Source organism: Oryx dammah, unplaced genomic scaffold, assembly GCF_014754425.2.
Source record: "Oryx dammah isolate SB20612 unplaced genomic scaffold, SCBI_Odam_1.1 HiC_scaffold_18, whole genome shotgun sequence".
NCBI classification, from domain to species: Eukaryota; Metazoa; Chordata; class Mammalia; order Artiodactyla; family Bovidae; genus Oryx; species Oryx dammah.
Genome location: NW_024070202.1, coordinates 39,126,261 through 39,143,630, shown reverse-complemented (window position 1 = coordinate 39,143,630; position 17,370 = coordinate 39,126,261). Strand labels below are relative to the sequence as shown.

At 36.2% G+C, this 17,370-nt stretch overlaps 1 protein-coding gene across 13 annotated transcripts in view; it reads right to left on the bottom strand.

Moving 5' to 3' along the window:
• Positions 1-17,370, bottom strand: part of CACNA2D1 (calcium voltage-gated channel auxiliary subunit alpha2delta 1) — a 539,624-nt gene that overhangs the window by 10,661 nt on the left and 511,593 nt on the right. For 6 of the 13 annotated variants that reach the window (XM_040260714.1, XM_040260715.1, XM_040260718.1 and 3 more), the window contains 8 exons: positions 16,187-16,258; positions 14,653-14,805; positions 14,516-14,568; positions 12,866-12,921; positions 12,356-12,485; positions 10,242-10,351; positions 9,012-9,094; positions 1,791-2,144 (listed from right to left, as the gene is read on the bottom strand). In XM_040260714.1, the coding sequence (XP_040116648.1) occupies positions 1,980-2,144; positions 9,012-9,094; positions 10,242-10,351; positions 12,356-12,485; positions 12,866-12,921; positions 14,516-14,568; positions 14,653-14,805; positions 16,187-16,258 (822 nt within the window). In that variant the 3' untranslated portion in view covers positions 1,791-1,979. Of the gene's footprint in view, positions 1-1,790; positions 2,145-6,977; positions 7,280-9,011; positions 9,095-10,241; positions 10,352-12,355; positions 12,486-12,865; positions 12,922-14,515; positions 14,569-14,652; positions 14,806-16,186; positions 16,259-17,370 lie in introns of those variants that run through there. The other 7 variants (XM_040260717.1, XM_040260719.1, XM_040260724.1 and 4 more) reach the window with 2 other exon arrangements.

Here is a 17,370-nt window from a genome sequence, read left to right as displayed (position 1 = left end):
GTTTTCGTGTCTTTTGCATATATACCCAGAAATAGAATTGATGGATCATAATGGTAGATTTATTTTTATTTGAGGAATCTCCATATTGGTAGCACCAATTTACATTTCAACCAACAGAATATAAATGTTCCCTTTTATTCATATCTCACCAATACCTGTTGTCTCTCATCTTCATGATATCCATTCCAACAGGTGTGAGGTGACAGGTCACTGTAGCTTGTGTTTCCTTGAAGAAAGGTCTATTTAGTTGTTCTGCCTGTTTGTTAGCTGGAATACTTTGTTTTTGAGTTTGATGAGTTTATTATATATTTTGGATATAAAACCCCTTATCTGATACATGGTTTGCAAATTTTTTCTTGAAATCTGTTGCTTTTTCATCTGGTCAGTTGTTGTTTTTGCTGTGGAGAAGCATTCGAGTGTGATGTAGTCCCATTTGCTTATTTTTGCTTTTACTGTATGTACTTTTGGTGTTACATCCAAAAATCATTGCCAGTAACAATGTTGAGGAGCTTCCTATGTTTCTACTAAGTTTTATAGTTATTAGGCTTTATATTTAAATCTGTTATCCATTTTGAGTTAATTTTTGTGAATGGTGTAAGACAGGGGTCTAATTTCATTGTTCTGCATGTGTTTATCCCATCTTCCCATCATCATTTGTTAAAGAGGCTATTAGTTCCCATTGGGTGTTCTTGGCTCCATTATCAAATATTAGTTGACAGTGTATGCAGGGATTTAATTCTGGGCTCTGTTCTGTTGGTCTCTGTCCATTTTTATGCCACTACCATACCTATTAAAATAATTTATTATTACTGTAGCTTTGTAGTACAGTCAAAAACAGGACATGATACCTCTGGCTTTGTTATTTTTTCTGATAAATGTTTTTACTATTTGCAGACTTTGTCACTTCATATAAATTTTGGGATTTTTTTTTTCTATTTCTGTAAAGAATACCATTGGTATTTTGATGGAGATTGTGTTGAATCTACAGTTGACTTTGAGCAGTATAGATATTATAACAATATCAATTCTTATGATCAATTAACATGGGATGTCTTTCCATCTATTTGTGTTGGCTTCAATTTCTTTCAGGAAAGTTTTGTAGTTTTAATTTAATAGAGAACTTTCATTTTGTTGGTTAAAGTTACTTCCAGATATTTCATTGTTTTTGATGGCATTGTGAATGTGACAGTTTTAGATGCTTTATCTTTAGTGTACAGAAATACAACTGATTTTTGTATGTTGGCTTTAGACCCTGAAATTTAATAAAACTGTTGATTAGTGACAGTTTTTTGGGGTAGTTTTTATATACAGAATCATATCATGCACTAATAATGACAGTTTTACCTCTTCCTTCACTATGAATTTGGAGGTATTTCCTCTTCCTTTCTTGGTTTGGGTACCTCTTATCTATAACTCTCTAGACTTCCTAGATTTGGATAGCTGTTTCTTTTCTCAGGTTAGGAAAGTTTTCAATCATTATTTCTTCAAACAGTTTTCTACCCGTGTCTTTCTTTCTTTTCCTTCTGGGACACTAGAATGTGACTTTCAGTCTACTTGATGATGTCTCGTAAGTTGCTTTAGCTATCTTCACTTTCTTTATTCTTTTGGTTCCTGATGGAATGAATCACTGCTCTGCTCGTGAGTTTACTGATACTTTCTTCCACTTCATCTAGTCTGCTATTTGAACTCCTCTCTATTGGCCTTTTCAGTATAGTTACTGTATTTGCCAGCTCTGTGACATTTGTTTGATACTTTCTTTATATTCTCTGCTGAAATTCTCAGTTCGTGCATTCTTTCCCTGACATGGTGACCATCTCTATGGCCATATTTTGAACTCTTCCTCATGTCAGTCACTCTTCTCTGTATCATTAAGGTCTGTTTGTGGAGTTCTTTTCCTTTTAAAACATATTTCTGTTTCCTCACTTTCCTTGACAACCTGTGTTGTGGTTTCCCTTTGGACCCTAGTAGCTGAGGGCGTGCTAACATCCGTCAGTGTCCCCGTGGGGAAGAGCTCGGCCAACACTCAGAAACAGGCTGATTGGAGGCTGGGTCCTCAGGCAGCAGCTTCCAAAGTATGCGAAAGCACCTCTTTCAGGGAAAGACTGTGGGATGGGCATTTCTGTCTGCTTCCTCTGTGGTGAATTCTGAGGGGACAGGCATTTGAGAACTATTTGTCTGCTATGGTTCTAGGTCCTTTGATGGATGAGAACACGAGCCCTGCTGGCTCTCAGTCAGAGCCAAGTGACAAAAGGGTGTGTCCTTTGGGAAGCTACCTCAAAAGCCAAGGTGCCAGATGGGATCACAAGCTTCTTTTAGGAAGGTATCACTGACCTGGAGTGAGTCAGAGGATCACTGGGCATAGTCTACCCCTTTGCAAGTCTCCAGGGAATCTTGAGGCAAGTGCCTAAATGTGAGCTAAATTAGAAGCCTTACTTGCAGGCAATCTTTTAAAGTATGCAAATAGCCTCCCTAAGGGAAAGGTTGGGAGAAGTGCATTTCTCTCTGCTCCCTCTTCTGAGCTTTGGAAGGACAGCCACAGGGAGTCCTTGAAATCTGTTAAAATAGTTTCTTTGTATTTGTAGTCTTGTCTTATTTGTAGTCTTGTCGGTCTTATGGACACAAGCCCTATTAGGCTTTCAGAGCTAGAAATTTTGCAGGCCCATCCCTCAGGTTAGAGTGTTAAAAGTTGGGGTGCAGAGAAGTTGTTGTACATACATACAATGATTCCATCGCTTAGCCATAAAAAGAAAACCGAGTAAAGTAAATCAGAAAGAGGAAAACTATTATCTTATATTGATGCGTATATAAGGAATCTATAAAAAGGGTACCAATGAACGTGTTTCCAGAGCAGAAACAGAGATGCAGAATGGATTTGTGGATACAATGGAGGAAGGAGAGGGTGGGTGAACTGAGAGAAGCACCAACACATACACACTATTATGTGTGAAACAGAGAACTGATGAGAAGCTGCTCTACCGCACAGGGAGCTCAGCGCGGTGCTGTGATGACAAGGTGGGTGAGATGGGGCAGGGGTGAGTGAGGCTCAGAGGGAGGAGGGGGTACACGTGTATTTATAGCTGATTCATGTTGTTGCACAGGTGAAACTAACAACACTATAAAGCAATTATCCTCCAATTAAAAATAACAATTTTAAAAATTTTAAAAAAAAAATTGGGATGTTAGATGTTCAACCTAAGCCCTACACCGCTCAGGTCGAAGCTGGAAGCTGTGAGTTCCTTTCTAAGTGTATGTCGCCGTGCCAAGTGTGTGGTTTATGGAGACAATGTTCCTCAGCTTTTCCTACTCATTTGGATGTGTATTACATTCACTCAGTGCATACGAGTTGCTCATCTACTTTCTACATTTCTCTTTGTTAGGTCTGTGGGTTAAGGTGAGTTTTAAGCTTACTCTGTCACCATCTTGGACCAGAAACTCAAAACTGACACTTCTAAACCTTTACCCCTGAATGCGCCTCTGAGCTCCACATGCATTAAGCACTATCACCTCTCCTTTTGATTCTCAGAAATATCTTAAACTTGCCCCTAAATATTGTTTTTCTGAATGATATTGCTAGGAGTAATGAAGCAGGTCAAAGACAACACATCATCTGTGAGTCTCCCTTTTTTCAAATCTATCAGCCTGTCCTCTTAACTCTAGTTTCAAAATATATCCCCAGACCTACTACTTACTATGTCATGTCCATGTTACTATGTTACTATTACTTCTGGCCTACCCTCTTACACAAGCTGCCTCCCTTGACTTACTGCTTCTAGTCTTGCTCATTAACAATTTTCGCTCCAAAAAGCAGCCTTCTTAAAACCAAATCCTTTCATACCCTTCTTGAAATTTCTCAGAACAAAATCCAAATTTCTTATAAGGGCCTACAAAGCCTTATGTGATGTGCAGCTTGGCTGCCTCTCCATCCTCATCCTCCTCTATTCCTCCCGGCTTCACATTGCTCCAATAACACTAACTTTCTCTGCAACAGGTAAAGGTATTTGTTATCTTAGGACCTTTGCATTTCCTCTCCTCTTTGTTCAAATACCCTTTCCTCTAGGTAGATTAACCAGGTGAAAAAAACAGGACGCTGAATTACATGTGAATTTGAGATAAAAATTTACATTTTAGTATAAATGTATCTTAATAATCTCAGGCATATAATAGTGGCCTGACACATAGTAGGTGTACTACAAGTACTTGATAAATGAGTGAAAGTGAAAGTGAAGTCGCTCAGTCGTGTCCGACTCTTTGTGACCCCACGGACTGTAGCCTACCAGGCTCCTCTGTCCATGGGATTTTCCAGGCAACAGTACTGGGGTGGATTCCCATTTCCTTCTCCAGGGGATCTTCCCGACCCAGGGATTGAACCCAGGTCTCCCGCATTGCAGGCAGACGTCTGAGCCACCAGGGAAGGCCTGATAAATGAGTACTCGTACTCAAATAAAGCAGTGGTTGATTGATTAGTTAGGAACACTACAGACATAAAACACTAACTTAAAGGCTTAATTGTCACTTCACTAGGAGAGTTTCCCAGTTCTGGTTACGTATTAATTTGATAGAATGCAAAATTAGCAAACATACAAGACCCCTTGATGTATTAACGCAAAATACATCTGTATGTTCTAGAAATGTTATGGAAAGAAAAATATTCTTTCTGGCTCTGCTGCCATTGTTTTTATTTTTATATTTCCAATGTTTTTTTGAGGGGGGTTAATTTCCTCTGTGTGATGATGAGATATGTCTGTTTCAGTCTGGGAGGTGGTAGTTCAGATAACTTATTTGGAGTCCCTGAAGTCTGCATGTTGATCCACACTGAAAAATCTACCCCTTCAGTTTCCTGATCATGTTTTCTCAAATGTTTTGCATGGGCAACCATGTATACCAAGACTTGAAATTATTATATGAAAATAAATTATGAGATACGTTCTGAAAACATTCTAAATCACAAATGCATAGATGTGGGAGAAACCTCAGCACTTTTTTTCCCTATCTTAGAGAGACCAAAATCCCACTAACACCATAACCAGATAAATCAGTCTGATTTTTAAAGGTTAGTGGAGTAGATAACAGACTGGTACCTTGTTTCAGCTTTAAACAGTAAAGAAATAGCATGCCAAAATTATTTACATATATTTTAAGATATGAAAGAATAATTTTAATGTCCTTCTAGGGACCTGTCTCAAAATACTCTTAGTAAAGATAACAACTAAGAATCCCTCATTCTTCTTTTTTTCTGTCCCATTACTACTCAAGGAAAAAAACATCTAAACCATGTTCTTGCCCTGAAGCTTACTTTTTCATGATTTTGCCCTAAGGCTTACTTTTTAAGACCAGATACACCAGTAAGTAAAAATCTCTTCATTTTCCTCTTGTTAGACAAGTATTACTTAACTCTTACTCTTCCTTCCTTTCCCCACCCAGAACCTGGGGTGACTAATTGCAAAGAGTAAGAGCTCAGTGTGTGTGTATATTCAGTCGTGTGCAACACTATGGACTGCAGCCTGCCAGGCTCCTCTGGCCATGGGATTTTCCTGGCAAGAAAACTGGAGTGGCTTCCCATTTCCTCCTCCAGGGAGTAAGAGCTTAGATCATTGGTAAAAAGCATCCACTAAATAAGAGCTAACTCTGGAATTTAGATAAGTCTATACTTACGGAGAAGGCAATGGCACCCCACTCCAGTACTCTTGCCTGGAAAATCCCATGGACGGAGGAGCCTGGTAGGCTGCAGTCCATGGGGTCACAAAGAGTCAGACACGACTGAGCAACTTTAGTTTCACTTTTCACTTTCATGCATTGGAGAAGGAAATGGCAACCCACTCCAGTGTTCTTGCCTGGAGAATCCCAGGGATGGGGGAGCCTGGTGGGCTGCCATCTATGGGGTCGCACAGAGTCGGACACAACTGAAGCCACTTAGCAGCAACATACTTACATCGCCCACAGCAGCTTCAAAGAAAATGCATATTTAAAATTATTTACGTAGGTAGATACCACACATAACTCTCTTAACAGGAATAAGATCCCTAACAAATCATTTCCTACATAGCACCTTAATACACTTACCACATTCAATCATGAGGTAGGTTTAATGTATGTGTATGAATACACACATATTTATTCTACATATTCATTTCTCATGTTCTCAATAACATGTATTTACCAATTATGTTTGCATAAAATAATAAACTTCCTCAATAGTACATGCTATTGATTTGCTTTGTTTTTCTTTACCACTTAAATCTTCAAAAGCATTATTTTATTATCCCAGAACATTCTGACACTCCCTCTGCTATTCCACTTTTCTCTCCTGATGAGATCACTCTTCAGTAATGGCCACATCTCCATCTAGTGGTTTCCTAACCAAAGACTACCTGGACAGCAATGAAGAAAGAACATAACAAATGCTGTCTACTTACAACATTCAGGATTCCAAAACATCAAAAAAGAAAGCAGACTGTAATGGAACTCTGACTATAAACTCAGGCTCTAAAATATCTATTCAGTCGGACTGAGTATGTAATTCAGAAATTTGTCAGAAAATAACAAATAATGATAATCCGAGCCTAGATAATGTAAATAATATTAAGTAAAATTAACTTAGAAATTAGAAACACTTAGTGATACTAAAATATTTCACTAAGAACATCAATATCTAAAGAAATGCTGTTTAGACAATATCCATTTACATAGGAAGGGAAAAATTAGGATAATGAGCTTAGAAGGTACTGAATAATGCTTGATAAAACTGAAATATTTCATTAATTTTATGTTAGCAACTTTTGAAACAAAACTTATGACCATCTTTAATAACTGTCCTTAGCGTATTTCTCTTAAGTAAAAGTAAGACACTGTGAAGAATGTATACTTTTTTCCCATGTTGACTTAACCTTTAGTAAAACCTTAAGAAACATTTCCAGGTAAGAATACTGGAGTGGGGTGCCATTCCCTTCTCCAGGGGATCTTCCTGTAAGAGACATTACTGACTTTTAACTAAATGTAGGAAAGTGATATGCTCTATTCAGGATTAGAAACGTGTAATATTTGAACATTGTTATTTACAAAACAACATTACTACTGGCATTTTAATAACCTGGCTTCAGGACATTTATTGTAGTGGATTTAGGGATATGGATTACTTTTTAAAATTTCAAGCCAAACACAAAAACAAAGAAAAATTAGAGAAAGTGACTGACCATCCACACCACATGAAAACTTGCAGTAAAATGAAGATAGGAGCTGACATCATGGTACAGGCACGACTCGTTGTGCATATAAGTTGATCCTATTAATAACGGGCAAAGTAGCAAGTACAGGAAAAGGAAAGAAAACACAGAAAAGAAGACATACAAGATGAGATTTCATGCAGTTTGCTGGCAGTTAGCAGTTTATGTGAGCCTCCATTCAGAGCAGATTCACAGTGACCATTGCAAATAAGCATTACCAAAATATTCCAGTGGCTAAAAAAAACACAAGGCATTATTAGCACATTAAGCTACTGAGCAAGAGTTGTACTTTCACACACAATCCATTTTACAATTTATAGGACCTTTAATATTGGAATTTTCTGTCTTTGTAAAATCTTTTTGTCGTGATCAAAAAATACAGTTTCTGATGGTGAAAATATTTTGGGTAATAGGTTTTTATATGATCTTGGAAGTGCACCTGAGTAAATTTAATGTCTTTGGTGACAAATAGTTGACAAGTGAATTTTCCCTAATGAGTGACACTAGCCTTGGGTCCAAAAATAACATCCTTTGGGGAATAATCTGACACAGCAAAACTCCTTACGGTAGAGTAGGCAGAACAAAAGAGTCCTTAAATCGGGGTCTTACTTAAGCCTCACTGTAAAAGAGGAAAAAGTCAAATAGCTCTAACTTTGAATCAGTTTTCCCCTTCAAAGAGGAACTGATCAACAGTCCTTATGGAGGTAAAAAGATTTAGTGGCTAAAACATTTTGCGTTTTTACCCTTATTCCCCATCACTAATTTTACTTCTCTATTCCGCTTTTAATCTGTATTATCTACTTACATAATATGCATCTATAGAAATTCTTAATCTTTTCTGAAACAAATGTGGTTATGTGTATTTGAGTAAATAAGCACACAATAGGTAAATCAGTTCTAAATAAATAACTTCTAGAAATGCACATTACTGAATAAATGATTTGATATATTTTTAGAATAAACTTTTCCTAAGATGATAATGCTTTGCAAACCTTCATGCAAAGAGACATGAAGACTGGAGAACTGAGAAATATTAAAGAAGTTTAGTTTTTATAAGTAGTGAGTACCTTAAATATGGGGTTTGATTCAGAATAAAGCTTATTAAAAAATTAAAATAATTTGAAAAGTATAAAGCTACTTATATATACAGTAGTCTGAATAGTGCTTATGAAAGGAAGACAGCTAACCTATAGGAGAAGGACTACTCATCTCAGATAACATACATTAAATATGGTGTGTAAAATTTTGTCAACTTAATCCTGTGTTACTAACCTAGTCTAATTTCTAACAATATAAAAAGTAATTAAGAAAAATAATACAAAGGTAATAGGTGATAGAATTAGAAACCAAGTAAAAAAGTAGAATTACAAAATAAGGGGACAACAGCGATTTAACAAGTTTTTAAATATACTGAATGAAGACTAAACAAATTAATAAAATACTATAATAAAAACATATTTTCAAGATTGGAATATAAATGAAGGTAGGCAACTCATATACTATTAGTAATATTTACTGTCAGTTACTATTTATTAGAAAGCCTTTAAAATCATTAGATTTATGATCGTGGAACATTAGTAAACTGGCATTGTGTTTGAAAGTACAATTTCTGTGGAAAGGACAGATAGATAGAAGAAGCAACTGTTAAGCTTATGCTAACCATGAAAAAATACTGAAATGAAAAATCTATATACCAGCAAGTATGTCATGTTAATGTGAAATACTATGGTTAAGACATTATGTTGGAATTAAAGCTGTAATTTGTCCCCTGAAAGTCTTTGGCACACTTACCAAAGCATTGTTATCAAAGCAGACATCAGGCCCTTTTCGGTATCTGGGTTGCTTCACCATATCACAAGGATCTGGACCGTCAGCTAAAAAGACTTGTTAAGGGATATGAAGTTATTTTTTCCCTCCCACAGAACTGAAAAAATACAATGCCATATATTTATTTCTCAAAGCAAGCAGGAGAAACCTATGACATTATTCTAGTACCATACACAGTAGTATGGTACTACTAAATCCTATAGTAATAGGATTTAAGGAACTAAACTGCTACAAATTTTCTTTTGTTAGCCTGGGGACTGTGTGAAGAGATCAGCTTTTTATCTGTACTGTACACAGCATGGTTGCTGGCACAAGAAAGTACTCTGTAAATGTTTGTAGAATATAAGTGGTTGAAATGTGCAAATAATACACCTCTAAGACAGAGTCATTCACATAAGACCATAACGGAGGACCCTGGTGCCTCCTATTTAGCAAGATGGAAACAGAAATTAATTCTAGTAATAAACGTCAGTTCCAAACATAACATATGGGAGGACTATCTTCCCAGAAACAGCAAAAACCAGAGGCAGTCTACCAAAATTCGGCCTATAATGCTTGAATTGTCACTGCATTGTTATTTAGCATATATACCCGCAGAAGTATTTTTAGCATTGCTGCCATTGCAGTTGTAGCATATGACAGGGCTTACCTTCTTTTAAAGGCTGAATAATATTCCATTGTGCGTACAGACCACATTCAACTCCATTAATGATGACTGGCTGTTGACAGCTTTCAAGGCACAGCAGACCCTTTTTCCCTTCTGTCCTATACCTGGGCGAGCTGGCAGGAAGACAGAGTTCTCCCTCGTCCGGCACTGTGTGGAAGTTTGGGCCAACAAGCCCCAGGGAGCACTGGCAGAAACCCAGCATCCTCCCAACCACCACCACCCCCAAGCCAGGTATTCCCTGATGCTCTCTAGCCATTTTCAGAGGTCCTTGGGAATCTGCACTGCTCTCTCCACAAAGACTCACTGTGCAAGTGAGAAGCCTCTCACCTTCTCTGAGTGCACGTGTACCGTCATGAGTCTTGACATCCAAATGAAATTTTGTGTGAAGGGTCCGTGCTGCCTCTGTGAGGTGATTTCAGCACTCTGTGGTATTTTTCTTTCTGGTTACGAATAATGTGATGTGGTTAAAAATGCATAGGCTTTAAGACGGAATTTTCATTCCAAACCTCTCCACTATGAAAGGATACAAGTCTGCTCTGCTTGTATGAGCAACCGTGTGTCACAGGGACAAGTTCCTTTGCTCTCAACCATTATGAATATTAAGTTGGTGTTCATAAGTTTTTCTACATGGAAGATTCTGTAGAATATTATAAAAGATTAGAGAAAAATGTCACTTGAGAAAAAATAATTTTCAAAGACTGATACATATTAAAAAGAAAGAAAATAAGACTTTTGAAACAAAGCATCACATGCACAAACAGTAAAACTGAATGAGAATGATTTTTGAAGAGAAGGATTAACATGGACATATTATCTCTCAAATGAATACTAAAAAAATTCCAACAGGAGATGTTTCTTAGGCGATAAACCTCAATGCAAGATAAGTACCACTCTGCTGTTTATGTTGTAAGAAATGTTTTATTTTACATGTTTAAGAAAGTGTGGTATTTATCACTGAAAGTGTCCCAGAGGTGCCTTAGTTTACAGTGAAGGACACTAAGAGTGTAAAATGACTCAGCATTTGCCCAAGCTCATGACAGGCTGAAGTCTAGATCAGGCTATTAAACAAACCTTCTGTGAAGATAGAAATGCCATCCACTTGAACCAATATGGTGGACAAACACTCGCCACAGAATGCTATATTGAGCACCGGAAACGGTGACTAGTGTTACTGAGGTACAAAACTGTAATATTAATTAGTTGCAATGACTAATGACTAGATGACAGAAATTGCCATCTGTGGCTGGTTACTACTGAATTAGGACAACACAGGTCTAGACAGAATTAAGGGCTTTGAATTCCATGTAGTGTTTTTTTTTCCCACATCTTAAGCTGTTTCTACCTTTCACAATAAAAATGTAGGTCTGTTGCTAAAGAGTAATTGATTTTTCAAGGAAGTGGGGTTTTCTTTTTTTCTTAACCTATTTAAGTTGGGACACAAGCATAGAGCAAATCAAAAGTAACCGTGGTTCAACTTATTATACTGGTCTTTACATTACAGTTTAACTTAGTCATTTTAAAGTATACATTGCTACTCTTGGACATCAATTAATGAAAGACCGAAGACTCTAAACTGATAAATCCACTTAACTTGCCACAGTTCTATTTTCTGAAAGTGAGGTCCTGATACGCTAATCTCTAAACAAGATGGTCTGCTTTTTGCTGATTACATGCCTGACTCCACCCCTTTCCTCTCCTCTGCATATCCTCCACCTCAGGACATGGAGGTTTAATAAAGTAAGTCATAAAATCATACTGACCACATCGATTAAAAATTTGTGCTCGAAGTTAACCCCTTCCTGAACATACTTAAAAAAAAAAAAAAAAAAAGCCTGTTTTAAACTTCTTTTCCAAATTCCCTAGCAACCAACTGTTCCTGCCCTGTCACCTGCTCAGATTACCTCACCTCCTCATATTTCCTCTTCTCTCTGTTAACATTTCTTCTAGAATAAGCTGTCCTCAGTTACTAAAAACAAAGTATTGCAACTCTGTGCCTTCCTGCTCTGTTCTCAGGGATACTGTGACATAGATTATCCCTTTCCTCTTAAAACTTCAGAAATCTCCACCCTGCCATTCGTTCTTTCTCTTGATACAAATAAAATAAAATTTTCCATTTCTTCCAAAAATTTTTCAAAGTGTTTTATAGACAGTGGTGACCAACACTGATTTTGACTTCAGGAAATATGTTCTTAGTTTTTTCAGTTTCAAATCAAAGATAAGTGAATACTACAACTAAAACAATTTCCTACCCAAGGATATGTCTGTTAATCTGTTTAGTAAGTATAATTCCAATCTTATCAAAATTAATATCATTTCTGAAACTATCTCTACATTAGAAAAATTTTAATATGGATTCTTTTAGACAAAACACAAATTCCTTTATATTCTGCCTAAAAATGGGTATAATTTTCTTGATTACACAATTACTAAAATAAGTTGAAGGAATTACAACTTATCAAAGTCAGAATTAACATTAAAAACCTTCAGAGAAACTGAAGATCTGTGGTGTTTTCAATGTAAAGTAGTTACTCATCTCTCTCATACTCAAATGATAATCTCTGTTATTTTCTGTAATGATTATAAAAGTGAGTACAATTTCTTAGGGAAACAAGACTAGTCCAGAATTGAAGAAACAAATTACCTGGAACAGTTTCCACAATCTAATACACCACTAAATGATTTACTATCGTTATCGAAAAAATACTGAGTTTGTTCAGTAATGCAACTCTGCTTTGACAGAGAGGCCGTAAAGTCATCATCTTCCATCTCAACTGTGGGGAAAACAAAGACCATTATTATGAGGTGTCTCCCAGAGCCTCCATTTCTCAAAGAGCAAAACAAATCAATCAGTATAAGGGCAGGCACCGTAATTGGCTAGTTATTCCATGAGGTATAGTGGCAGCTCCTAAAGGTACCCAGTATCATTAGAATAAATCAATTTGAATATATAACAGCTACAAAACAGAAATCAGTGTGACCTAGGAATGTTTCTAAGGCATTAGAAAAGTTGTGACAAAAAGAATTTAACCTACAAAAGTGTTAAATGGTCGATCTCTTTCTCACACACACACACTCTCTCTCTGAGTTTGAACTCAGCACACCCAAAAAGAAAATTTTAAGTTATTATGATAGCATCTGAGCTATTACATACCTGCCTCAAGAAGTCGTGGAAAGGTCAAACTCAAGAGAAACTGCTGTAGAATAGACCTAAATTTTAAATACAAAAAACTATTGATAAAAAGCTAGGTGTTTTATTTTATAAATTATATCATAAAAACCAGAGTATTTTTGCATGTACACATAAACATATTTCTTTTTTCATCTTTCTGGAAAAACTGAGAATTTGCAAGCGTTTTTATAGAAGTGTTTTTAAAATTATATAAGACATTGTAAATTTCTTTCTGTAAAAGAAGTCATGAAGTCAGTTGTCTTCAGGACCCTGTGAGGGACACATAATGTGTGAAGACACCTAATATAAAATCTGAGTGAGGAGAAGTGATAACTCTAGGGAGAATATCATCATTTTAGTGCATAGTTTTGACATTCAAGATTTTATCCTTATTTTAGATATTGAAGCTGTATGGTAGGGAAAAAACACCACAAAACAAACAAAAATGACTGTGTATCATGGGTTTATTAACTATTTACTTAAGCTGGCATAAAATAAAATCCATAACGTGGCATTCATGAAATAAAATATACCTATTAAATATAGGACATACGGCACATTTCAGTTTTACAATAAATGACAATTGAGCCAAATACTGGTAAAAACTCATCTGGAACTGAGTTTAGTTAAAACAAAAGCGGGAGAAGGGAAGGGGAAGTTGAGGAGGAGGGATTTTCTGGCCAGAAAATAGCATAAAAACAATCAAATATTTCAGGATGACTATGAGATGTAGAAAACCTTTATAAAGCCTATCTAAAATAGCATTTTACAACAGAAAGTACCATTTTTCCATTTTTCATAATTTTTAAGAAATCACATTTTTAATCTAAAATCTTTGCTACTTTAATAATCATTTAATTTTAGCTGGGAAAGCCTCAAAATCAAGTGAACGTTATATATTAATCTACATGGAAAAAAACTTACACAATAGAGTAGGGTAATGATACAAAAGAGAAACAGGGAGGAAGGGAGGGAATGGACCCAGACATAACAGGAGGATTAGTTACTTGACTGACCAGACCCAAACAATGACAGATTTGATCTTCCAGACTTTCCACAGTGCCTCAATAAGCAATTTAAATGTCTTCTTTTCATTGGTGGCAGGATATGGGTAGAGGGGAAATGGGAGGAAGGGTAGAACCAGTGAAAAGAAAGAATTAGATCCATTTCAGGAATATGATGCCTCTAAAATGAGGCCAGCCTTTGTATGAAAAGTGAAGAAGTAGAAAGAGAAGTCATCATATCATGAATCTGATGGATGAAGATATTTAACGTGGGTATTTAAGACAATAGTAAATTTTTGTAGATCAACGCGATGCCTAAAATTTAAGGACTGAGTACAATATAAACACAAAATACCAGTGAAAAGAATTTCAACAGATCCATAGATAAAAGAATCCCCTGAAGAGGCAGGAGTTTGCATAAAACTATTTTCACAGAAAAAGCTGAATAACTGTAATGGTTTTACAATGATCATTTAAGAAAAAAATATTTATGACTGTTAACAATATGTGCTGTAGGAAATAATGTAGTTGCCATAATAATTATCTACATGTCTGTATTTTCATCAAATTATTTCCTATTTTACAACACTTTTTTCTCATTACCAATAAAACTAAAATTTGGACTTACCAGGCAGCAGCAGTGGCCCACCAGCCAATGTGTAATATGTCGGCTATTGATGGCTATAAAACAGGATAAGAAAGTATTACACTAATGCACACTGAGTGTCCCTCTGACACATGGGAAGCTGAGTGGATATTACTGACCACGTATGCTGAGCGATGCCCTGCTCCTTGCTTTGGTGCAGCTCCTGGCTCACACACCGACTGATAATCGTAAGACTTGTTATAAGCATAAACTGATATATTAACCAGGTGTCTCATCAAACTTGGATCAATCTCTCCAAAAAACCTTCCAATCTGGTACAGAAAAAAATAATATTTGGCTTACATTTGAAACTTTATTAACACTTGAATCAGTACAAAGAAAAGAAATGATGCAAAGAAACTGAAATAAAACCACTGAGGAGCTTAAAAACAAAAGCAAGTAATAAATGAGTATATGACACTTTGAAAGAACTCCCATGAGATTAGGTGTTCTCATTACTGAATGGCTCCCAATGCTATCTGTGTAAGAAATGGACAGTTTACTATGCACTAAGTCACAATCAAATGAGATTAATGGTGAAATTAGAAAAAGAAACTTGTGAGTAATGTGATGAACTGGATTAAGTCCCATCTATAGGGACAACCTAGATAGCATATTCAAAAGCAGAGACATTACTTTGCCGACTAAGGTCCATCTAGTCAAGGCTATGGTTTTTCCTGTGGTCATGTGTGGATGTGAGAGTTGGACTGTGAAGAAGGCTGAGTGCCGAAGAATCGATGTGTTTGAATTGTGGTGTTGGAGAAGACTCTTGAGAGTCCCTTGGACTGCAAGGAGATCCCACCAGTCCATTCTGAAGGAGATCAGCCCTGGGATTTCTTTGGAAGGAATGATGCTAAAGCTGAAACTCCAGTCCTTTGGCCACCTCCTGCGAAGAGTTGACTCATTGGAAAAGACTCTGATGCTGGGAGGGATTGGGGGCAGGAGGAGAAGGGGACGACAGAGGATGAGATGGCTGGATGGCATCACGGACTCGATGGACGTGAGTCAGTGAACTCTGGGAGTTGGTGATGGACAGGGAGGCCTGGCGTGCTGCAAATCATGGGGTCGCAAAGAGTCGGAGATGACTGAGCGACTGAAATGAACTGAACTGATAGGGACAACCTCGAACTCATCAATTTCAACCCATAAATAATGTCATTTAGGCAAACAGTCCAGGACTGAGAGATGTTTTTGTTTGTTTTTTAAAGAGAAGCCAGATATATCAATTCAGAAGTGGAATTATTTGGCAATTAATTCTACTTTGTTTAAAATCCTCTATGAACCAAAGAGCCTACATTGACAATTGGCAAATTTGGTGTTAGAATCTTCATCTGTTTCAAAGCAGTTTGTATTAAGACTCATATTATCAACAGACTAATATGTGAAAATTTTCTAAATTCCTGAGAAATCAAAAATAAAAGAGTTAATATCATGTTAAAATCTTTAGCAGATAAGTTTTAACAGAAACAGTACCAGAAAGTAAAACTGACTAACAAGTAAAAGGAAAACTATTTTTAGGATGTATTTTTTTATGGTTTATATTACATTAAACACTTTGGTTATCAATTTTTATAGTGGTTTGGAGGAGTTTCATAATGTTGATCAAGGAAACACACTTTGGAAACTCTACCCCTTCCCACTTTAGGTACCTACCTGGTTAGTATAATCATCATGATTTGCCATCAAAAGGAACCCACCATCATCTAGAATAACACAATCCATTACCTATCAAAATAAAAATAGCAGTTAATAGATTTTTAAGGAAGGTTAAGTTACATTATGTCTCCATTTTATATAGACGATTATAACAATAAAAATAGGAGAAAAGCTTAAATAACTATATCTTATCTTGAAGGTATGTGCTCAGGAGATTCTGATGAAATAAGGGTATGCATAGATTGCTATCAAACCATCAGGACTTGAAATTCCACCACCATCCAGCCATTAAAATTGTCAACTCAGTCTGAACAATACATAAGAACAAATCAGAAAAAATCCTTTTGTCACTCTGTGGTCATCTTAATGAACCAGGAAACTGGATAAATCAAATATTTAATAATGTATCATTTTTAAAAATTATTATATTTAAACACATACTTAAGATTTTGACAGGAAAGACATTTAAAAAAATCTATTTGGGGCACTATCCATCACAGACTTAAAAAGAAAAAGCAGCACCATGAGGTTATTTATAATTGTTTTATATTAAAAATATTTGGGTAATTTGGGATGTAAAAGCAAGAATCAAGAGAAAAAAATGCCTTTAAGGAAAAATAATCATATATCCTAAAATGTTCCCAGTTTAAATTATGCTTAAATACATGAATCAATTTAATAGTTTTACCATATGAAATTACAATTAAAAGCATTGTTTTCAGAATTCAGGACATAATACATTCTGTTTTCCTAATATGGAAGAAGCTTGCTAAAACCTTTGCTCTAAAAACAGCTGATACATAGTCTATGTAAAATGAATGTTAAAATAATAATTAAAATTACTGGCTTATGGCTTCTCAAGATTTAGCAGTGATAAAACAATACAAAACTCCTGCTTCCCTTGGAAACATTTAGACATACATACGAGGACTCAAAGAAAATAGGGGAATTCTTATTGAGTATGAAGAAGTGAATTGAAGTTGCTCAGTCGTGTCCGACTCTTTGCGACCCCAGGGACAGCGGCCTACCAGGCTCCACCGTCCGTGGGATTTTCCAGGCAAGAATACTGGAGTGGGCTGCCATTTCCTTCTCCAGGCATAACTTATCTAGTATCATTCATACGACATCTTAAACTGTAAACAAAGGTTCATATTAGCTTTTTCAATTTCTCACACAAAAAT